This window comes from Arabidopsis lyrata (assembly GCF_000004255.2).
Source record: "Arabidopsis lyrata subsp. lyrata unplaced genomic scaffold ARALYscaffold_6, whole genome shotgun sequence".
Taxonomy (NCBI): domain Eukaryota; kingdom Viridiplantae; phylum Streptophyta; class Magnoliopsida; order Brassicales; family Brassicaceae; genus Arabidopsis; species Arabidopsis lyrata.
Genome location: NW_003302550.1, coordinates 7,601,111 through 7,623,172, shown reverse-complemented (window position 1 = coordinate 7,623,172; position 22,062 = coordinate 7,601,111). Strand labels below are relative to the sequence as shown.

The following is a 22,062-nucleotide window of genomic DNA, read 5'->3' as shown; positions in this document are numbered from 1 at the left end:
TCGTCTTTTACTTCTAAAATGCTTTAATTCTCTCTACATTTTCCATAAAAATTTAGCATCCGATGAAATTATTTATTTTATATTTTTAATGACTTGGTAAAAAAAATGGTCCAGATTAAAAACCACTTAAGAAAGTACAAATGTAAAAATAAAGAGAAATTGTTAAAAATGCCCCTTATTCAATACCCCTTTTCAAAAATGCCCCCTTTGAGAGTCCATTTTTAAGTTTGCCCTCTTTTAATTTTTAATGACCATTTTACCCTTATTTGAAACAAAATTAGGTCCACAAAATACAAAATATTTTTTGGCGGGAAAAGTGATCCCGCAATTTTCCCGCCAAAAAATTTTTTTTGCCAAAAAACCTTGTAAAATTTTCCCGCCAAAAAACCTTGTAAAATTTTCCCGCCAAAAAACCTTGTAAAATTTTCCCGCCAAAAAACCTTGTAAAATTTTCCCGCCAAAAAACCTTGTAAAATTTTCCCGTAAAAAATTTTCCCGCCAAAAAATTTTCCCGCCAAAAAATTTTTTTTGCGGGAAAAGTGATTCCGCAATTTTTTTTGCGAAATTTTTTTGGCGGGAAAAGTTTTGGCGGGAAAAATTTACAAGGTATTTTAAAGGTTTTACAGAGTATTTACAAGTGTTTTGTAAGGTTTTACAATGTATTTTAAAAGGTTTTACAAGGTACTTATAAGGTTTTATAAGGTATTTATAACTTGTAAAACCTTATAAAAAACTTGTAAAACCTTATAACTTGTAAAAACCTTATAAAATAGCTTGTAAAATCTTATAATATCTTATAAATACCTTGTAAATACGTTGTAAAACCTTTTAAAATACATTGTAAAACCTTATAAATACCTTGTAAAAAACCTTTAAAATACCTTGTAAATTTTTGGCGGAAAAAATTTTCCCGCAAAAAATTGCGGAATCACTTTTCCCGCAAAAAAAAAATTTTGGCGGGAAAAAGTTTTACGGGAAAATTTTACAAGGTATTTTAAAGGTTTTTTACAAGTGTTTTGGCGGGAAAAATTGAGGGATCACTTTTCCCGCCAAAAAATATTTTGTATTTTGTAGACCTAATTTTGTTATATTTCCTTATATATTTGTGATATCTTTTATTAAAAGAAGGGTAATTTAGTCATTTTGTACATAAAAGGGGTATTTTTAAAAATGGACATCTAAAGGGGGCATTTTTGAAAAGGGATATTGAAAAAGGGGCATTTTTGTGAGTCTCCCAAAAATAAAAGAGGGTATAAGCCTATAACTTTTTTTTTTTTTTTGTCAACTATAAGCCTATAACTTATTATTCGCTTTATTTTCATTTTAAGGATTTTTTACACATAAAAAAACTATTAGAAGATTTATTATACCTTATACCAATTTAGTCTAAAAACTTATTTTTTTTTTTTATAAAGTGACATTAAAAACAAAATTGTAACGAAATTCTGAATTTGAACATAGCATTAGCATGGAATGAATTTAAGAATTTTACTATCAATGAATCTGAATTTCCCTGACCATATGTCAGCTAAGCTTAAATTTCCCAGAAGCGGGTATGACGTGTGAGCCTATATACACAGGTGGCATACATAATTAAAACAAAATGAATTAAAATCAAAAAAGAAGCAGAGGAAGAAGAATAACAAACTCATCTAAATTTCCAAACAGAAAACATTCCCCCCCCAATTCTCCAAGTTTCTAGGGTTTTTGCTTTGAGCTCTCTGCGTTTATCGAGAAATCTCCGGCTGAAAATGGCGGATTCGACGGCGGACGCGACGGAAACAAACGCAGATACTCTGAGTCTGAGGCGGGAGTTGAAGAAGGTACTGACGGAGAATTTATACGACGACGGAGGAGTCAAAGATGGCGTTGAGACTGTGAAATCGATTGATGAGGCGATTAGAATCCTGAATTGTCTGAAAAGAGAATCGAAGAAGCGGAAGCGGGAATCTGATATTTCTCCGGTGGAAGTTCCGAAAGAGTTCAAGTGTACACTCTCCAAGACGATCATGATCGATCCTTTGATCATTTCTTCTGGGCAGGTTTGATCTTTTTTTTTGTTTTTGTTGGTCCATACATATTTCTGACGATTTCTTGTGATTCTTTAACATCTTTTAATTTCCATATATGCTTGTGTCATGATTCATAGCTAAAGAAACACATAACTGCGTATACTCTGAGATATTTCATAAGAATAGATACGTCTAGATTGATAGCTATGAATACAGCAAATAATTGGGTCTTTATGGATTCTGGTGTTTGTGCTGATTTTGCTCTTTACTTGTTTTCAGACGTATGAAAAGAGATATATCACAGAATGGCTCAACCATAACCGTACATGTCCCAAAACCAAAGAACTCCTCTCTCAAGTGCGTATGACACCCAACCATTTGATCAATGACTTGATTACGCAATGGTGTCTTGTTAACAACAAAGTTGATCGGCCAAAACCACAACCATCTGATTTTGAAATAGTAGTAACTGAGATGGTCACTGGTGACATCGAACCATTGCTTCAGCGGATTTCCTCTCCTTCCTCCTCGGTTGCAGATCAGATGGAAGCTGCAAAAGAGCTTGCCCTCCAAACCTCGAAATTTGTCAATGTCCGTGACTTCTTTGTCGCCAAAATCCCTGATTCCATCACCAGGTTGCTCACTCCTCTCTCTGTTTTGGGCGATGACGTAGACTCGAATCCCGAGCTTCAAGAGAATATCATCACATCATTGTTCAACATGTCTACTTTTGAGCAGAATAAAACACTACTTGCTGAAAACCCTCAAGTGATCCCACTGCTTGCAAAGTCTTTGAAGCAGGGGACAGTTGTGACACGAAGAAACGCTGCAGCGACTTTAATGTCACTTTCAGACACTGATTCTAACAAGATCATCATAGGGAACTCGGAAGCACTCAAGGCTCTGATAGATCTAATCTTGGACTCGGATGACTTATCAGCCACCAATGAAGCTGCTAACGCTATTTTAAACCTCTGTTATGATGAATTGGAGAACTGCAAAAAGGCAATCTCGTTGGGGTTGGCTTCTGCCGTAACCAAAAATATCAAAGCAGGAAGAAATGTGGATGAGTTGTTAGCTGTCTTGGTATTGATCTCTCCACACGAACGTGTTGTCGAGGAAATGGATAATCTAGGGGTTATCTATGATCTGTTAAGTATCTTGAGGAAAACAAGTTGCTTGGTGACTTGTGAGAACGTTGTAGTGATTGTCCACAACATGTATGTTAAAAGCAGAGAAAGGTCTATTTTGAAATCCCTGGCAGAAGAGGAGAATCAACACAAGACATTTACAAAGCTTGCAAGCCAAGAATCAGTTCCTGTGGTGGGGAGAGCACAAGGGATTTTACAGGGTATTAGGGCATTCGCTGCTGGTAAAGAGACACAGAGGGCATGACGGAATCATCAAAAATGAGGTCTTGTTAATACGTAAATAGTTTCGGCAAAGTTACATTTGATACATATACCGATCAAAGTGTAGAAAGAAAGAATTTGAGACTTGTAATCTAGGGCTTGTTGCTTATATTGCTTAATATAGATATCCTCTCTTCTTGTTTAAAAATACTCAAGATTGAACCTGAACTGCTCCAATCTTTAATGTATAATTGTGTATATCAAAAAAATAATTATGTGCTAACCAACCGTTGATAAAACAAAAAAAAAATAAAACCCAATTACTCCCTCCGTTTCGTTTTAGTTGTCGTTTTAGAATTAAAATTTTGTTTCATAATAGTTGTCGTTTTAGGTTTTCGATGCAAATGTTTTGTGAAAATTTCAGTTTTATCCCTACTGTTTTAATGTTTCGGCCAATGAATTTTTTTATAATATATTAATAAAGGGTAAAACAGAAAATTTAATGTTTTTTTTAATTTGTGTGAGAAAACCTTAAACGACAACTAAAACGAAACGGAGGGAGTATACGACAGTAAAACATTACAAGGAATTCTTAATTAGAGCATATAGCATTGCTTAAGATTTTTTATTAAATCACCGAATCTGAGATTTTCCAGACCAATCAAAGGCGTCTGTCAGCTAAAGCTAGCGAGAATGCGGATATGACGTGGCAGACAGGTGGCGTTACGTAATTAAAACCAAATTAATGAAGAAAAAAGAAAAGAAGAAACAGAGGAATAACAAACAAACTCATATAACAGTTTCTTGGCTTCTCTCTAAATTCCAAACAGAAAACTTTCCCTCCTAATTCAAGTTTCTAGGGTTTCCAGTTCTTTGTGTTGGTAGAGGAATCTCCGGCTTAAATGGCGGATTCGACGGCGGACGAGGCAACAAACGCCGATACTCTGAGGCGGGATTTACAGAAGGTACTGACGGAGATTTGGTACGACGGAGGAGGCAAAGATCGCGGTGAGATTGATGAGGCTATTAGAATCCTGACTTGTCTGAGGAAAATAGAATCGAAGAAGCCAGAAGAATCTGATATATCTCCGGTGGAAGTTCCAAAAGAGTTTATATGTAAACTCTCGAAGAGGATCATGATCGAACCTGTGCTCATCGCTTCTGGCCAGGTTTCTGAAGATTTCTTGTGATTCTTGCTTGAGTTTGTTGATCATTTTTATTTGCATGTGTTTTAATTTCGATATTCCCTTTATTCGTATAAGCATATAAAGTTTCAGTATCAAAGAAAAAGAAAGATCCATATATCTATGATTCTTGTGTGTTCATTTTTGTGTTAAGCAAATACAGAGACCGATCGAAAAGTTAGGATCCAAGACAGAGATTCTGGTGTTTATGCTGATTTTGCTCTTTTGTTTTTTTTTTCAGACTTTTGAAAAGAGATATATCCTAGAGTGGCTGAAGCATGAACGTACATGCCCCAGAACCAAACAAGTTCTTTACCACCGTTTTTGGATACCAAACCATTTGATCAACGAGGTTATTATGCAATGGTGTCGAATTCACAACTTTGATCGGCCAAAACCATCTGATGAAGAAGTCATTGACCTGTTCACTGGTGACATTGAATCATTCCTTCAGCGTATTACCTCTCCTTCCTCGGTTGAAGATCAGACAGAAGCTGCAAAAGAGCTTGCCCGCCAGGTCAAGAGATATGCCACTGTCCGTGACTTCTTTGTCGCCAAAATCCCTGATTCGATCACCAGGTTGCTCACTGTTTTGGGCGATGAGGTAGACTCGAATCCTGAGCTTCAAGAGAATATCATCACATCATTGTTCAACATGTCTACTTTTGAGAAGAATAAAACACTACTTGCTGAGAATCCTCATGTGATCCCACTGCTTACAAAGTCTTTGAGGAAGGGGACAGATCAAACAAAAAAAGTCTCTGCAGCGACTGTGTTTTCACTTTCACATACTGATTCTAACAAGAACATCATCGGGAACTCGGAAGCACTCAAGGCTCTGATAGATCTAGTCGAAGAGGGTGATTCATTAGCCACCAGTGAAGCCTTTTCCGCGCTTGCTAATCTCTGTTTAGTAAAGGAGATCAGGGAAAAGGCAGTTTCAGCGGGTCTGATTCGTGCGGCAACCACAAAGATCAAAGCAGGAAGCAATGTGGATGTGTTGTTATCGTTCTTGGCATCGATTTCTACACACAACCGGACTATCGAAGAAATGGATAACCTAGGGTTTATATATGATCTGTTCAGTATCTTGAGGAACTCAAATAGCTTCGTGAATGAAGAGAACGCTTTAACCATCGTCGTTTACATTTGTAAAGGATACAGAGGCTTGCGAGATGTGGTCCAGGAAGAGGCGACAGGGAATGTGGTCCTAGAAGAGGAGAATAAACACGGGACATTTACGAAGCTTGCGAAGCAAGAAGCAGGTTGTACGGTGAGAAAAGCACAAGCGATTTTACAGTGTATTAAGACATTCGCTGATCGTAAAGAGCAACGTCAGAGGAAGAGGGATGATAGGCCTTTAAGAGTATATGTGAGAAGAAATAAATGAGTTGGTGCAGAAGAAGAATGAGGTCGTGTTATTACGTAAATAGTTTTGCAAACTAACTCTTGATAATAGTCATTGAAAACTTTGTATATATAGTTTTGCTGCTCTAAATTGACTTGTTCTTTCTGATACTTTAGCAACAAGAAAAAACAAGCATACAAGTTACACGTGTAAAACATTATGTTAAATAAAATTTTTAAAAATATATGCAAAAGAGTAAATTTTCAGTCATAACTTAAAAAATTAAATTCATAAAAGGTTCAAACATATGTAAAAAATGGTCCAGATTTTTAAAACCACTTTACAAAATAAAAATGTAAAATAAAAATAAAAGAGGATATAAGCCTATAACTTATTACTGTATTAACTTTATTTCATTATAAGTGTCATTTTAAGGTGTACCATCACCGAATCTGAATTTTCCCTGACCAATCATTTTAAGCTTATGACGTGGCAGCCAGGTGGTGTACGTATTAAAAAAACCAAATAAATAAAGAGGAAAAAAAAAAAACAGAGGAAAGAATAACAAACTCATCAAAACAGAGATACATCAGTTTCTTTGCTTCTCTCGAAGTTTCTGTGTATTCTTGCGTGAGTTTATCGAGAAAATCTCCGGTTGAAAATGACGGAGTCGACGGAAGCAAACGCCGATACTCTGAGGCTGGAGTTGCACAAGGTACTGACGGAGATTGTCCACGACGGAGTAGGACGAGGAGGAGGCAAAGATCATCTAGTTGAGACTGACGCAATTGATGAGGCTGTTACTAGAATCCTTACTTGTCTTGGGAAAGTAGAATCCAAGAAGCCGCCGGTGGTAGTTCCGAAAGAGTTTATATGTAAACTCTCGAAGACGATCATGATCGAACCTGTGATCATTGCTTCTGGCCAGGTTAGATCAGTTTTTAGTAATCATTCGTTAGAGATCATGATCTAAACTTTCTGACGATTTCTTGTGATTCTTTCTCGATTTTAGTACTCATCTTTTTGTTTTACTTGTGATTCTTTCTTGATTTTACAAGCTCTTTATGTATCATAGAAAAAGATCCATGATTATGAATGTTTCTATCAAATGCATACTCGTATACAGAGAAATTTCATCAGAATAGATGGATGATTAGGTATTCAAATGTGTTCATTGAGTCTTATGCAAACACATGGAGCGATTGAATGTTTCTTGACAGTCAAGAATTAGGGTTTACGATACAGAGTCTGGTGTTTGTGTTGATTTTGCTCTTTACTTTTTTCAGACTTTTGAAAAGAAACACATCACAAAGTGGCTGAAGCATAACACTACATGTCCCGAAACCAAAGCAGTCCTCTCTCACTTGTGTTTGACACCCAACCATTCGATCAATGAGTTGATTACGCAATGGTGTCTCGTTAACAAATATGATCGGCCAGACCCACAACCATCTGATGAAATAGTCATTGAGATGTTCACTGGTGACATCGAACCATTGCTTCACCGGATTTCCTCTCCTTCCTCGGTTGCAGATCAGATAGAAGCTGCAAAAGAGCTTGCCCTCCAGACCTCGAAATTTGTCAATGTCTGCGACTTCTTTGTCAAGGAACTCTATGATTCGATCACTAGGTTGCTCACTCCGCTCTCTAACTTTGGCGATGACGTAGACTCGAATCCTGAGCTTCAAGAGAATATCCTCACATCATTGTTGAACATCTCGACTGTTGAGAAAAGTCAAAAAATAATTGCTGAAAATCCTCTTGTGATCCCTCTGCTTACAAAGTCTTTGAGGAGGGGGACAGATCAAACAAAAACAGTCTCTGCAGCGACTTTAACGTCACTTTCAGGCATTGATTCTAACAAGATTATCATCGGGAACTCGGAAGCACTCAAGGCTCTGATAGATCTAATCGGGGACTCGGATGACTTATCAGCAACAGGTGAAGCTGGCTACGCTGTTTTAAACCTCTGTTCTGATGAATCGGAGAACATGGAAAAGGCGATTTCAGAGGGTTTGATTCTCGCAGTACTCAAAAAGATCCTAGCAGGAAGAAATGTAGAGAATATGGTATCTATCTTGACATCGATTTCTACAAACAACCAGGTTAAGGAAAAAATAGAGGAACTAGGGATTGTGTGTGATATCTTAAAGATCTTGAGGAACACAAGCTGCTTGATGACTGGTGAGAACGCTATAGAGGTCCTCTTCAAAATGTTTGATGGAATCAGAGACACGGCTAGGCTGGGAATTCTCCAAGAAGAGGAGCTTCTATACAAGACATTTACGAAGCTTGCAAGGCAAGGATCAGATCGTGCGGCGAGAAAAGCACAAGAGATTTTACAGTGGATGGAGATGTTCGCTGAGAAGGAAAAGTGCCAAAAGATGCTTGAGCTTGCTGCTCTTAATTGACTTGTTTGTTTCTAATACACTGAGATCAAACTCAAAGTTCATGTCATTGGATCCATACCTTAGTTTTGTATACTTAACCATGATGTGTCTTACATTCTATTATTTGCATCAATATTTTCCTCAACCATGATGTGTCTCCCTTGGTTTTAGCTTTAAAGTAAACTACTTCTCTCTAGATTTTTTTATAAAGAATGTTTTCTTGGCTTCAGGTATTTATTGATTAATTTATAAGATTATATACGTTTCGTTGTTTGTCGACCGTTAAAAGTGATGCAGAGGAGTTAGTTGAAAATTGGGACCAAAAGTAGCATAATCATGACACATGGCCATAGTAAGACACCGACCTGTAAATGTGAGTCGCACACAATGGAGGGAGACTGCGTAAATACCAAAGGAAACAGCAAGTCATGTGGATGTTTTCTCTTGTATTCATTCTTCCAAATGCTCTGCTGTTCGCTGTCATATTCACGAAACGGCACACACTTTGATCCCTCCCACTCATTTTTATTCCCTCTCAAGCAAGAACTTTTTTTCGTTTGACATCATCATATTTTTCGTATAGCTTATTTTATCGTCTAAAACGTGTTCAATAAAGCTTATATTTTGGTTGGGATCAACAAACTAAACTTCTTGAAACTATATAGACCACACTCATCAGCAAGCTATATAAAATTGAAGGCATTTTCTTTTAATACTCGCAAAAAAAGTTACATACTTGATACTCCAACATGTTGCTCATTTTTCGTATACTCAAAACTATAACCACAAGAAATGTAAATCGTGTGCTTTACATTACATCTTTAATAGTTATATATAAGTTTTTGTGTACAAACCAAAAACTTTAAACAAGTATAATAATATATAATATTTATAAATCAATAAAAATGATAAAGTTCTATTTCTATATATCGATGGTAATAATATAAATAGAGACGAGGAAGATAATTGTTTAGGAAATACAATGTGCGAGCCAGCAATATATATGAATAGTGTGAACATGTCCCTATTCAGTAAAAGCCAATCTGAAATTAAGCTCTTCTCTAATTTTCGTTTACATATTAGAATAGTAAACCGAGTCGTATAAGTGATCCATATAAATAAATAAAAAGTATGTTATATAAAATCATATACAAATTATAATGCAAAAAAAAAGCTATAACTTTCCAATCAAAAAATAAAAGAGTGTCTCTCGTATGAGACTTCCTAAAAAAATGAATTAAAGGAAAATAGTCTAAAAAAATCTTATTTAGTGGGTTAATGAAGTGACAGTAAAACACTACACGGATTTCTTAATTTAGATCACAGCATGCTTAATATTAATAATACATTGAACTTAAAGAATTTTTATTATCACCGAATCAGAAATTTTGCTGACCAATCAAAGTCGTCTGATAGCTAAACTATTCCCAAAAAAGAATGCAGAAAATGCGGGTATGACGTGGCAGCTATATACACAGGTGGCGTACGTAATTAAAAACCAAATCAAAAATTAATTAAAGATTAAAGAAAAAGAGATTGAATAAACTCAAACTAAAAAAGCCAACTGATACTTTGTTTCTTCGCTTCTCTCTAAATTCCAAACAGAAAAAATTTCCCCTAATTCTCGAGTTTCTAGGGTTTTTGCTTCTTTGCTTTTGGGTTCTGTGTATACACGCGTGCGTTCGTCGGCTGAAATGGCGGACGCGACGGAAACGAACGCCGATACTCTGCGGCGGGAGTTACAGAAAGTATTGACGGAGATTTTTAACGACGGAGGAGGCAAAGATCGTGGTGAGACTGAAGATTGTTTTGGATTTTTGAAAGCGATTGATGAAGCGATTAGAATCCTGACTTGTCTGAGGAAAGTAGAATCGAAGAAACCGGAATTTGATATTTCTCCGGTGGAAGTTCCCAAAGAGTTTATATGTACACTCTCTAATACGATCATGATCGAGCCTGTGATCATAGCTTCTGGGCAGGTTGTTTGATTTTTCTCTTCTTCTTCTTTTTTTGCGATTTCTTGTGATTCTTGCTTGAGTTTGTTGATCTTATAATTTGCATGTGTTTTGATTTCGATATATTCATATGAATTGTATTTATGTCTATGTATAAATGCAGCTTCTTTATGTATATGCATACAAAGTTTCAGTTTCAGAGAAAACAAGAAACAGAGTTATAATGGTTCACATTGCCAATAAAGATTCATGGTTGTGTATAGATATTGGATGATTATGTAAACAAAATGTGTTTATTTTGTGCTATACGAATACAGAGATTGATCCAATTTCTTGAAAAGTTAGGATTCTGGTATATGTGCTGATTTTGCTTTATTCGCTTTTTGTTTCTTTTTCAGACTTATGAAAAGAGATATATCACAGAGTGGCTGAAGCATGAACGTACATGTCCCAAAACCAAACAAATCCTCTCTCACTGTTTGTGGATACCAAACCATTTGATCAATGAGTTGATTACGCAATGGTGTCGAGTTAACAAAGTTGATCGGCAAAAACCATCTGATGAATTAGCCACTGAGCTGTTCACTGGTGACATCGAAGCATTGCTTCAGCGGATTTCATCTTCCTCCTCGGTCGCGGATCAGATAGAAGCTGCAAAAGAGCTGCGTCGCCAGACGAAGAGATTTCCTAATGTCCGAGTCTTCTTTGTCGCTGGAATCCATGATTCGATCACCCGTTTGCTCAGTCCGCTCTCTGCTTTGGGCGAGGCAGTAGACTCGAATCCAGAGCTTCAAGAGAATATTATCACAGCATTGTTCAACCTCTCGATTCTTGAGAATAATAAAACAGTGATTGCTGAAAACCGTCTAGTGATCCCTCTGCTCACAAAGTCTTTGAAGCAGGGGACAGCTGAGACACGAAGAAACGCTGCAGCTACTTTATCGTCACTTTCAGCCATTGATTCTAACAAGATCATCATTGGGAACTCGGAAGCAGTGAAGGCTCTGATTGATCTTATCGAAGAGGGTGATTTGTTAGCCACCAAAGAAGCCACTTCCACGGTCTTTAACCTCTGTATTGTACTGGAGAACAAGGAAAAGGCGGTTTCAGCGGGTTTGATTCCTGCAGCAACCAAAAAGATCAAAGCAGGAAGCAATGTGGATGAGTTGTTATCTCTCTTGGCATTGATTTCTACACACAACAGGGCTATCGAAGAAATGGATAATCTAGGGTTTATCTATGATCTGTTCAAAATCTTGAGGAAACCGAGTTGCTTGCTGACTGGAGAGAACGCTGTAGTGATCGTCTTCAACATGTGTGACAGAAACAGAGACAGGTCGAGACTGAAAGTGGTAGGAGAAGAGGAGAATCAACACGGGACATTTACGAAGCTTGCAAAGCAAGGATCAGTTCGTGCGGTGAGAAAAGCACAAGGGATTTTACAGTGGATTAAGAGATTCGTTACTGGTAAAGAGCCACAGAGGGCATGAAGGAATCATCAAAATTCAGGTCTTGTTAATAGTTTTGCAAACTTGCTCTTGATACATATATACCGATGATCCAAAATTCTTCGTAAATACTAGATAGTAGTAGAAGGATTAGAAAGAAAGAAGGAAAAGTTGTATAGTCTCTCTGAGAACGATAAGTGTGCCTGAAGAGGCCTGAGTTTTACTACTCTTAGTTGACTTTCTGATTCATGATCGTGAAATGAGGGTTTTGAAGGATTAGAAAAGCAGAGGTTGTCTTTTTGTAGTGAATGTCGTAATGGTCATATGTCGAATCCAAAGGAAAGGCAATGGCATTACCGTAAATATAAGTCATCTGAATGGGTAATATAGGAATCTAACAATAGGCGGCTTCTTATGTATGGCTAATAGTAAGTCGACTCCAATTAACCGAAAGCAACATTTAAAGGATTAAGACAATTAATTACTTGTTAAAAAGTATTTATGGTGGGGTTGACCGATCGTGATTAAGGTAATTGGTGGAGCTAATGCGGGGCTAAAATTGGAAAGAAAAGAAAAGGACTAGAAAAAGTGGCGATGTAACATGGAGAATCAAATCAATGTGATAACGTTGTAGCAAAACACCACACTCACCAATCACCATCACTTGTATCTTCTTATCCACCGTAGATTAACACGCATATACATTCTATATTCAAAAAGTGGAATTTTACCCACAACTTGATTAACATTTGTATGCTTATAAATTAGGTCACGGGATGATCAAAAATCAAAAGTTGCATGAGTGATATTTGACTCCAAGGAAACCGAAATATATAGTGGGGTTGGTTAGGCCATCTACCAATGACTTTGTTACTCTTATGTGTTTTCGGATCTTTTTCACCTTAGGAATAGTTACAGTAAAGTTATTATTAGTTCGATCAACAACCATTATCAAAGGTGTTTTTCCTTCCAAAATTGAATTTAACATCAATACTGTATTAATTCATTATGATCATATATATTCGACTATACTACACATCTATTTGTGACTTTTGTGATTTTGATGAACTAGTAAAGCATAAAAGAGAAGAATAATAAAATTGGGATAAATAGTCTTTTTAAGAGTTTTCTTTTACTAAATCTGTGATCATGCAAATAAAGATGTAGTCTTCTTTAAAACTCTCTTACAAAACACACACAAAAAAAAATGTTGAGAACGTACGTGACAAAAACGAGATAAAATCTTATAAAGTAGATATGTAACAAGACAAAAGGATTACTCTAGTTTACTACGATATTACTTTGTTACTCCTTTTACTCTAAACCATTCGTATGCTCTCTTTTTCTGCCAAACCACGTATATATTATATATGTATATTAAATGAAATTAGAAAGGAAAACCAAAAAACAAAAAACAAAAAAAAAATTACATTATTCATTCGTAATCCTATTTTTTATTCTTCTTCTTCTCTTCATTCTTCCTTTTCAATTCATGCGCATGGAACCAAACAAGCTAAAAAGCTAGGCCTTCTCTTCTGCAACACCAAGTTTATTTTAAAACTCTTTTAAAATAACAATAGGTAAAGAAAAAAAAGTGGTAAAAATTTGTAAAGTTGTTTTGAAAAAATAGAAATTTTATTATAAGCACAGTAAGAAAGGTTATGTGCGAGATGGTGCACTTACCCTTGTTGAAGAATGAATAAACTCAGGAGGAATCTTGTAGAGATCTTCATCAACGGGCTTAGGTGGCTTCGAAGTCGGAGCAACGTCGTTTTTGAACTGCTTAACACCGTTGACGTCAATGTAATACTTGTCCGACTGTGCACTGACGTCACGCACACGCCTTTGTGGTCCTCTTTTTTCCTTCGTCCCCGCCGTCTACGCCAAGTCATTAATTACACAAACAACGCGTTCTTGTTTAGATAACTAATAACGAGTTAATTATTATAGAATTAAGAAAAACAAAGTAGTGATTAAATTTAATGAACCTGTCTTGGACGGGGACGGTGAGAAGCAAGCTTTAGGGCTTCTGCAGAAGAAGAAGAAGATGAAGAAGTAGTGGTAGTGGAAGAAGCAGAAGAAGTGGTTGTGTAATGGTGACGAATCAGACCAGCTTGTCTTGGATTCTCAAAGTATTGTGTTATTGGCATCTCATTTGCTTCCTCCCATTCTCCAAACCTAGGAATCTGTCCACTTTTCTTCTTGTAATTATCATATCTCCCCTGTTCCCATTTATTCCTTAATTAGTACATATAAATATGCTAAATCTCTAATCAAGAACCCATAAAGAAGACTCAAGAACCCTTGAAAATATTTAGATATTCAAGAATCGAGAATCAAGAACAAGAATCAGGGGAATCAAGAACCCACAAGAATCAGGGATTCAAGATTCAAGATTCAAGAATTCACAAGAAACAAGGATATAAGAGTCAAGAACTATGAAGGGACAAACACGTGACTAAGTTTGGCACTTAGCGTATCAATGAACGTGGATTCTAAGTAAGAGAGATGGAGAGAAGACATTATTAGGCAGGTTTTGACGATCCTGATGAAGAAATTAAACGGTTTGCCAAAAAAGAGAGATGGGGAACTTTTAGAATGTTAAAGGCGACAGAAAGAAACAAAGATAGAGGATTACTGGATTAGAGAAGTTTCACTTACATGAGCCATGGCGATTTCTTTCTCTTTCTTTCTATCTCTCTCTCAACGCACTAACACACAAAATAAGAAAGAGTGATCTCAAGAAAGGTTACTGTCTTTTATAACAAGAGTGGGGTATGTAAGCAAAGAAGATATTGTCCTTACCTCTAAAAGTCTAAACAGTCAACTTTATGAGAGAGATATACAAAGTTTTATTTTTCATATCTTTATTAATTTTTTTCCTTCAATTAAAATTAGTGGAGAGTTGAGTTTCTTCTAAGTTGGTTTGATTGGAAAATAATCATAGATATTAAATTTATGTGTTTACGTTTCAAAAAGTTTATGTGTTTATGGTTTTGATTTTCGTCCATTCCACTTTACTAGATTCACAGTAATATGAAAATTCATTGTACATATTTTTGAAAATTTGGAAAAATATAATAAATGTACAAAGAAAAATAGATATTACATACTATATATATATATATATATACAGATATTAAATACTATGATATTTATTTTTTAGAATTATTACTATTAGAGTAATCATAACTCTCACATTACTATATAGGTCGAAACTTGAGAATTTTTCGGATTAAAGAAGAAAAACAAAAAACAAAAGTGAAGAGTGTAGGGGAAGGTGGGAAAAAGGAGAGAAGAAACGCGTTATAGTCCACGGCTTTTATTAATTAGGTTTTGTCAAGCTTTTTGTCAGTGACACATTTACTTTACGTTACAGTCCATTAAAAAAATCTACCCATTTTGTTGACAAAGATGTCCACTTTATTAAAAGAAAAAAGAAAAAACAATCAATTAGCATTTCATTATGTTATATGAATACGCATCTAACTCTATGTTACATTCTCACTATTTGTGATGATTGACTATTATATTGTCGGTCCACTTTTCTTTTCACATGGAATTCCTGAATTTTGTTTTATGATGGATATAATTTTTAATTATTAGCTATTATTAATACTTAGCTCATTGATGTTTCCTTATCATGATCTATAGTTCTCCATTATGTTCAATCAATGAGAGCCTATACTAATAAATGGAAACAGTAGTAAGTGTTTACATTTGAGTGTGACTTTGATATACGAGTATACAATTATTCATAAATGAATAGTATATTATAAGCTGTCAAATAGGATATCTTAAACTAGTAATATCTCCATAGATTCCATGCAATTCTACATTTAATTTTAGAAGATATAATCTGGAAAATTATTTATTGGTTCAAACTGAAACCAGACGTTGAGTTGTAGCAGCCTGGCCTCGTGGAGTGATATACGGTCAGAATTCAGAAATAAACAAGTCTTGACTTTTCTTTGTCTTTGACAACATTGGATTAGAAAATTACTCGCAACTATTCAATCCATTTCTTTCGTAATTTCAAATATCGAGATTAATCTACAAACCTTAAATCATTTGACCAAATCATAGCCATCTTAATTTCTTGTCGTAATTAAAACATAGCTATTGATTTCGATAAGAAAAAGTATCATAGCTATTGTTTTTTTCTTATCATAGCAAAACTAATTTTCAGGATTTGAAAAAAAGAAAGTATTATTTGTCTTTTACATTACCATAATCAACCATAGTTACAATGGTAATATAAAACCTTTAATCCTAATTTGGATACCATATTACTTCTTTTCCCCTAAATGTAGCTACTGAATACTATCCACCATTTGAGTAACTGACTCTTTAGGAAAAAGTTTTTATAGATTTATGTTTTGCATTTAGATTAAACGCACGCCTTAAAAAAAGAAGAAGCGTGAGCCAGACCAGACTATCAAAGAAAAGTTAAGTTAATTTAACCAACTAATGAAAATGTTTCAGTTACCAAATAAAAAATAACTTTACATTTGTTGACAAAGCAAAACAAAAAGAATATGGGAGTTACATTTGAAAAAGTAGCTTTTATTGTTTATGCGTTACCTCTAGAAAAATGATAGTTTATGTGTCATAAATAAATATGGTTGGCGTAAGCTTGACGATGACGGTGAAGAAGTTGGGAGTTTTTGGGAGATTCACAGTCAAACAAAGTTCACATTTTAAAAGTCCCTTTTTGCTGCCAATCCATACCTCAACCAACAAATTTGTCAGTTGTGTGCATTTATCTGTCGGCTCAATTTGGCTTTTCATAGAGTAAGTATAATAACAAAAGTTGAAGCACCTACATGTTTATTTTATAAACTTTATCATATAAATATTGTAACGAAATAAAAATAATGAGATTTGCAAGCTTTAAGAAAAACAAATCTAACCGTTATATTTGAGTTTGTTATTACAATACAATTTCAGCTGTTTATTGATACTGGGGTTTTGGTTTAGTGATTTGTCCAGATTTTGAAAAAAAAATTAGACGTTTCCTGCTCACCCTTATATTAATCTATAACTAAAAAATCTAAATATTTCATTATAAAAAATGTTTAGAACACATTTAAAGGTGAATTAGGATTAATATTAATTATTAAAGAATCGTAAACGAAAACTCATACTATGTCTTTCCATCTACTCCAAAAATATACACCAAAAACAACACTAGACCAAAAATCTATTTGGTATTAGAACATTAAATAAAGATGTTATTTTTTTTATTCTCTTACATAAGACTAATTTCATGTAATATCATATTTTACTAATTTTGATTACTAGTCCCAAAAATACACACATGTAAGCTAAATTTTTCAAAACCGAGTGAAAATAAGGTAATTTGATTAAAGGCAGTTAATTATGGCCCATTGGATGGATTCTTATCTCAGATTCTCAGCTTATTAATTTTTAGCTCAAGTGTTTTCGACAATGTTTATCTCCTCTTCACACAAAGTTTGAAGCGCTTCTCTAGGCAATGAGATCCCTCACATCATTATCTATTTTTAATATTGCCTTTGAGACAGATTGCAAGGAGCTAACCCAGCTATTGGACACTCCGGATGAGTGGTCCGTTTTTGCTTCGGAGTTAGAAGATTTCAATGCTTTAAAACTTGGTTTCCTTCGTTTTTCTTTAGATTTCATTCCACGTTTAAACAATGTCCGTACCGATTGTCTTGCTAAGAAGGCAAGGGCACGTGATTCTATCTTTTCCCATGTAAGTTCCTCAACTCCGGACTGGTTTTCTCCCGTAGAAAACCGCCCGTTCCTAGCTTAATTGGATGAATTTATTTTGCTCTAAAAAAGGTTAATTATGGCCCGACATAAGGATCAAACGGCCCATACAAGAATTCATACATTAATTTATAGAAGAGATGAAAACAAAAAGTGGTGTTGTTTCGTACTGTACTTCTGTGCATGGTTAATGCATGGTAGTTTGAGTGGGCTTTATCTTAAGATTATAGTGGATCCGTTTGGTTTTTAACCTTTCTTTCTTAATCTTGACAAAACTGAACAAGTATTTTCTCTAAGGTTTGAGATCACCAATAAAATCTCAAGGCCGACGCTAAAACCCTATACAGGGCTTTATTCAGGTCAGATCAATATTTCATATGAAGGTGACAGACCGCATATACGCGTATTCCTCAAAACATGAGAAGATTCTTCCGTTTGAGAGATTCTCCTCTAATATTTCTATTTTTTAAAAGCAAATTTTACTACAATCGAATCTTCAGACGAAGAAGAATCCACCACAATCAAATAATACAAAAAAAAAAGGAAATCAAATAGCAATATATCTTTTTGTTTCTTATCTTTTATATATTGATTAAATAAGAAAACTAGTGGCGAAAAAAATAAACAAAAAAAAAGAAGAAAAAAACAAGAAAACTATCAAACTTCCTTTTTTGTTGAAACTACGCGTACAAAAGATAAGTTCTTATCATAAAAGTTTGTTGAAAGTTGAAACATGTTTCCCTTTTATAGGATTTGGATTTAGAGTTTAGATACAAGCTTTATTTCGAATATTTCACAAGTAAATATTAATATATCATTATTCTCATATTAGATTTGAATGGAGAATGGTACTATCTTCCTCGGAAAAAAGGAAATTAAACATTCTTTGTGTATCTATGAAAAAGAAAAGAAAACATGTGAAAAGTTGCAAAGCTCCTCATAAGAAACTTGAATGATCTTTATTCCTTTAAATAAACAAGAAAACATCTGAGACTCTCCTCGACTTAAAAGTGTACACTAATGAATAAAACGAAACATCAAAATAAACAAGAAAACATCTAAGACTCCAGAAGAATCTTCAAACGAGACACAATGAAATAAAATAATGAGTAGCTACCTAAAAAAAAGAAAACCAAGTCATCGTCTTCCATAATCATTATAGGGATGTTCACGGTCCTTTGAGGTGGCAGAGAAGTTGGTTTTGGTTGCCGATGGAAGAATACTCTGTCATGGTCCAACCACTCCGTTCACCTTCAACGTAGAAACTGCGATTTCTCTTCTTCCCAATCACTTTACCGTTTTTTTTGGACAAGACATCTTTCAACCCTCCAGTGGCTTTCCAACCTTTAACTTTGCGGTTTGTCTTTTTCACGAAGTAAAACCACTCGTTAGGTTCAAAAATACCATTCTCTGTGTGTTTAAGCCGCCACGGCACTTTGGCGTAGATCTCGTCCTTGTCTTCTAATAAATATATCGTTTTTGGTTGGTAGAAGCCAAGCTTAGGTAGAAGATAGTCGAGTATGAGTTCTTCTTCTGAAGGATTAAATCTAAAGCCAACCAGCTCTTCCTCTTCATCGTAAAATTCTTCAACCATCGACATCTTCTTCTTCTTCTTATATATTTCCTCGAACCAAATAAGATCTCAGGATATTGAAAACAAGAACGTGCAATGAGAGATAATCAATGAACGGTATCAACCTCTAACAAGGTTTATATAGTGCCCTTGAACGCCGACTATTGAATATAAATTTGGATAAGTTTTTACAAGGCCTTTTTTCTGTTTTTATAAAAACAAATCCACTAAACAATTTATATAAGTTTTCTATTACATTATCGTAAATATAGATTAAAAATAGATATTAATTCAGTTACTATATGACCCAATATAGAGAAAAGATTGGCCCATACAAAAATCCAAACATCAATTTTTGAGAAAAAAACGTTACGTAGAGGAGATACAAAAGGAAACAAAAACTTTGCATGGGTATCGTACTGGGCCTATATGGAGTCCAATAGTCAGCAACGGTTTGGTTAACCTTTCTTTCTTCCTTAACACTAAATAGAGTAATAGACCACAAGTATTTTTCTAAGGTCAGACCCATAAAATCTCAGGGCCGACCCTAACACCTATATTCATAATCATATCCTAATTCTTATTAGCTAATATTGTTTAACGAATTTATGCTACTAATAACCTTCGATCTAATTACTTGAGTATCAAGATATCTAACAAACTCCTCTTTTTCGTCCCAAGAGGGTCTTGGGTACATTTTTACAGAACCACAAATTATGTTTGTCATCTTCGGTTTGCCTTTTTTGTTTTTATTTTTTAATATCTCAACTAACTACCGAATTTTTTAAGGTTTGAGATCCAAAAATCTCAAAACCGGCCTATATATATCTATTTTTTTAAACTCTAATATATAGTGGACAAAGAAAAGTTTTTGTATATGTTCAATTCATATAAACTAATTTTTATATGTATCTGTTCTCAATAGTGTCTAGATTCATCTGGTCATTGTACACTAGTACAATAGAAAAAGAAAAAGAAAAAGCAGTAGTCTTTCCATAGTCAGAGTCAGAGTTCACCAAAAAGGAACCATGGTCCTTTGAGGTGGCAGAGAAAATGGAAATGAACTCATTACATATTTATACACAAAACCCATTTTGGAATTAAACAGGCCCTCTATAGTAATAAGCGTAAGAATCTTTTTCTCTACAAACTTTCCATTTATCTTTTTATAAAAGTTACAGAAATATATTTGTTTTCTATATGAATTTGGGATAATCTATCTACAATTCTATAAAATTCAGCTAACCGTTAGGTGAGTCACTCATACATATCTTCCTTCTCTATAAAAAAAAAAGAATATAGTTTTTGAGTGGACTGATAAATATATTCTTTTCAAGAAGAAGAAAACAATCTTCTTAATAAACCCATACGTTCAAGAAAAAGAAAAAACGATACTAACGATGAGTGCGGTAAAATCGGCGTTAGGTGATATGGTGATAACCTTTTTGTGGGTTATTCTCTCGGCGACGTTTGGGATACAGACGGCGGCGATTGTTTCCGCAGTCGGGTTTCATGGCATCACTTGGGCTCCTCTGGTGATCTCAACGTTGGTTGTTTTCGTCTCCATCTCGATTTTTACGGTTATTGGAAACGTTCTTGGTGGTGCTAGCTTCAATCCTTGTGGAAACGCAGCGTTTTATACCGCCGGAGTTTCCAGAGATTCTCTCTTCTCCTTGGCCATTAGATCTCCTGCTCAGGTGTGTAGCTATAATCTAGCTAGCTTTTGAAACCGAAACGAGACTTTTTTTTTTTTTGTTATGAACTTATGATGATCTTTTAAGAAAAACATTTGCAGTGTGAAACTCAACCTAAAGTACTCAACGAGCAATAAATAAATAAAATCAAAATGATACAATTTCACATAGATTTTAGTTGATACTTGTAACATCTTTTTCATACGAGTATTCGCTTTTGTGTCTTGTCTCTTCAAATTATAATCTATTATTATCCTTACACATCGTTTGTGACTTTTCTTCTTTTTTTCTTATAATTTTTTTTTTGTTAGATCAATGTATCTTCTTTCGTTTGTTGGCTGGCTCTATGTGAAGTTTCTGGTGTGTGGTCCATGTGTGATGTGTTTTTGAATAACGTAAAAACTTTTTTAATTGGAGATTTTGGCCCAACTGGTACTTACTGGCATGTTTGTTTCCATATGTGATGTATCCTATTTTATATATCTCAGGCAGTTGGTGCGGCAGGCGGTGCGATAACGATCATGGAGATGATACCGGAAAAGTATAAGACTAAGATTGGAGGAAAGCCTTCGTTACAAGTTGGTGCACACAATGGAGCTATTGCTGAAGTAATCCTAAGTTTTAGTGTTACATTTTTGGTGTTACTAATTATCTTAAGAGGTCCTCGAAAACTGCTTGCTAAAACGTTCTTGCTCGCTCTCGCTACCGTATCAGTGTTTGTCGTAGGATCTAAATTCACTAGACCATTCATGAATCCTGCCATTGTAAGTTCATTCTTATTGATCCTACTCAATAATTGTTGGTATGATCTTGATATATAGTCATGTGGTGTATATTGGAATGCAGGCATTTGGGTGGGCATATATATACAAGTCTCACAACACATGGGACCATTTTTATGTGTATTGGATCAGCTCCTACACCGGAGCTATTTTATCTGCGATGCTCTTTCGAATTCTATTTCCGGCTCCACCTCTGGTTCAGAAAAAACAGAAGAAAGCTTGAGAAAACAATGGAAAAATATATCTAAAGTAATAAATTTCATGAATCATAATCCCATTTGTTGTATGTTTTATGTTGTAGTGGTATTTGTACTTTATAGACTCGTGTCTTTTTTATTCTTTGTGGATTCGCAAGGCCGTCACATTTTCCCGGTTTGTGCGTAATCTACAAATTCACTCTCGTCCGGTTTATATTATTGGTTTTGTTCGGTTCGTAAAGGAGAGTAAGAGTGGGTCAATCCGGTTTTGGTTCATTTTTTCGGTTTACAGTTTCTAGTAACCAAACTAAAACCGAATTTCATACGGTTCAGGTTTATATGGCTTTGATAGTTTTGATTTTCACCAAATTAT

At 34.9% G+C, this 22,062-nt stretch overlaps 7 protein-coding genes across 10 annotated transcripts; 5 read left to right on the top strand and 2 right to left on the bottom strand.

The window, feature by feature from the left end:
• Positions 1-1,611: 1,611 nt before the first annotated feature.
• LOC9309954 (U-box domain-containing protein 48) lies at positions 1,612-3,610 on the top strand. The gene is made up of 2 exons (XM_002873841.2): positions 1,612-2,042; positions 2,292-3,610. Exons 1-2 carry the CDS (start codon positions 1,752-1,754, stop codon positions 3,405-3,407), a joined length of 1,407 nt encoding a protein of 468 aa, XP_002873887.1. The 5' UTR covers positions 1,612-1,751; the 3' UTR covers positions 3,408-3,610.
• On the top strand, positions 1,729-11,976 carry LOC9307883 (putative U-box domain-containing protein 46). Its single transcript, XM_002873838.2, has 3 exons — positions 1,729-1,765; positions 9,983-10,265; positions 10,640-11,976. The coding sequence occupies exons 1-3, from the start codon at positions 1,752-1,754 to the stop codon at positions 11,729-11,731; spliced, it is 1,389 nt and encodes a 462-aa protein (XP_002873884.2). The 5' UTR covers positions 1,729-1,751; the 3' UTR covers positions 11,732-11,976.
• On the top strand, positions 3,991-6,046 carry LOC9309953 (putative U-box domain-containing protein 47). The gene is made up of 2 exons (XM_002873840.2): positions 3,991-4,533; positions 4,790-6,046. Exons 1-2 carry the CDS (start codon positions 4,267-4,269, stop codon positions 5,936-5,938), a joined length of 1,416 nt encoding a protein of 471 aa, XP_002873886.1. The 5' UTR covers positions 3,991-4,266; the 3' UTR covers positions 5,939-6,046.
• Positions 6,267-8,987, top strand: LOC9309952 (putative U-box domain-containing protein 46). The gene is made up of 2 exons (XM_002873839.2): positions 6,267-6,824; positions 7,183-8,987. The coding sequence occupies exons 1-2, from the start codon at positions 6,558-6,560 to the stop codon at positions 8,305-8,307; spliced, it is 1,392 nt and encodes a 463-aa protein (XP_002873885.1). The 5' UTR covers positions 6,267-6,557; the 3' UTR covers positions 8,308-8,987.
• Positions 11,977-12,789: 813 nt separating the features above from the next.
• LOC9307882 lies at positions 12,790-14,757 on the bottom strand. Of its 2 annotated transcripts, XM_021023297.1 has the most exons (5): positions 14,351-14,375; positions 14,142-14,234; positions 13,678-13,911; positions 13,373-13,567; positions 12,834-13,224 (listed from the first exon to the last, which is right to left on the bottom strand). In XM_021023297.1, exons 3-5 carry the CDS (start codon positions 13,837-13,839, stop codon positions 13,180-13,182), a joined length of 402 nt encoding a protein of 133 aa, XP_020878956.1. In that variant the 5' UTR covers positions 13,840-13,911; positions 14,142-14,234; positions 14,351-14,375; the 3' UTR covers positions 12,834-13,179. The 2 variants fall into 2 exon arrangements, with proteins under 2 accessions (XP_020878955.1, XP_020878956.1); XM_021023296.1 differs by lacking the exon at positions 14,142-14,234 and having other exon boundaries at positions 12,790-13,224; positions 14,351-14,757.
• A 3,444-nt stretch (positions 14,758-18,201) lies between these two features.
• Positions 18,202-19,958, bottom strand: LOC9309951 (NAC domain-containing protein 68). Its single transcript, XM_021023445.1, has one exon. It carries the CDS (start codon positions 19,041-19,043, stop codon positions 18,612-18,614), a length of 432 nt encoding a protein of 143 aa, XP_020879104.1. The 5' UTR covers positions 19,044-19,958; the 3' UTR covers positions 18,202-18,611.
• A 110-nt stretch (positions 19,959-20,068) lies between these two features.
• Positions 20,069-21,930, top strand: LOC9309950 (probable aquaporin SIP1-2). 3 transcript variants are annotated; one of them, XM_021023443.1, is made up of 4 exons: positions 20,069-20,143; positions 20,442-20,713; positions 21,199-21,474; positions 21,557-21,930. In XM_021023443.1, the coding sequence occupies exons 2-4, from the start codon at positions 20,447-20,449 to the stop codon at positions 21,713-21,715; spliced, it is 702 nt and encodes a 233-aa protein (XP_020879102.1). In that variant the 5' UTR covers positions 20,069-20,143; positions 20,442-20,446; the 3' UTR covers positions 21,716-21,930. The 3 variants fall into 3 exon arrangements, with proteins under 3 accessions (XP_020879102.1, XP_002873883.1, XP_020879103.1); XM_021023444.1 differs by lacking the exon at positions 20,069-20,143 and adding an exon at positions 20,172-20,268; XM_002873837.2 differs by lacking the exon at positions 20,069-20,143 and having other exon boundaries at positions 20,155-20,713.
• Positions 21,931-22,062: the final 132 nt, after the last annotated feature.

Coding starts and splice junctions, on each gene's coding strand:
- LOC9309952 (XM_002873839.2), top strand. CDS start 6,558: ATGACGGAGTCGACGGAAGCAAACGCCGATACTCTGAGGCTGGAGTTG. Junction 6,825..7,182: donor TGATCATTGCTTCTGGCCAG/GTTAGATCAGTT, acceptor TACTTTTTTCAG/ACTTTTGAAAAGAAACACAT.
- LOC9309951 (XM_021023445.1), bottom strand. CDS start 19,043: ATGTCGATGGTTGAAGAATTTTACGATGAAGAGGAAGAGCTGGTTGGC.
- LOC9307883 (XM_002873838.2), top strand. Junction 10,266..10,639: donor TGATCATAGCTTCTGGGCAG/GTTGTTTGATTT, acceptor TTTCTTTTTCAG/ACTTATGAAAAGAGATATAT.
- LOC9309950 (XM_002873837.2), top strand. CDS start 20,417: ATGAGTGCGGTAAAATCGGCGTTAGGTGATATGGTGATAACCTTTTTG. Junction 20,714..21,198: donor CCATTAGATCTCCTGCTCAG/GTGTGTAGCTAT, acceptor TATATATCTCAG/GCAGTTGGTGCGGCAGGCGG. Junction 21,475..21,556: donor CATTCATGAATCCTGCCATT/GTAAGTTCATTC, acceptor ATTGGAATGCAG/GCATTTGGGTGGGCATATAT.
- LOC9309954 (XM_002873841.2), top strand. CDS start 1,752: ATGGCGGATTCGACGGCGGACGCGACGGAAACAAACGCAGATACTCTG. Junction 2,043..2,291: donor TGATCATTTCTTCTGGGCAG/GTTTGATCTTTT, acceptor ACTTGTTTTCAG/ACGTATGAAAAGAGATATAT.
- LOC9307882 (XM_021023296.1), bottom strand. Junction 13,568..13,677: donor ACCGTCCCCGTCCAAGACAG/GTTCATTAAATT, acceptor GACTTGGCGTAG/ACGGCGGGGACGAAGGAAAA. Junction 13,225..13,372: donor TTATTCATTCTTCAACAAGG/GTAAGTGCACCA, acceptor TTGGTGTTGCAG/AAGAGAAGGCCTAGCTTTTT.
- LOC9309953 (XM_002873840.2), top strand. CDS start 4,267: ATGGCGGATTCGACGGCGGACGAGGCAACAAACGCCGATACTCTGAGG. Junction 4,534..4,789: donor TGCTCATCGCTTCTGGCCAG/GTTTCTGAAGAT, acceptor TTTTTTTTTCAG/ACTTTTGAAAAGAGATATAT.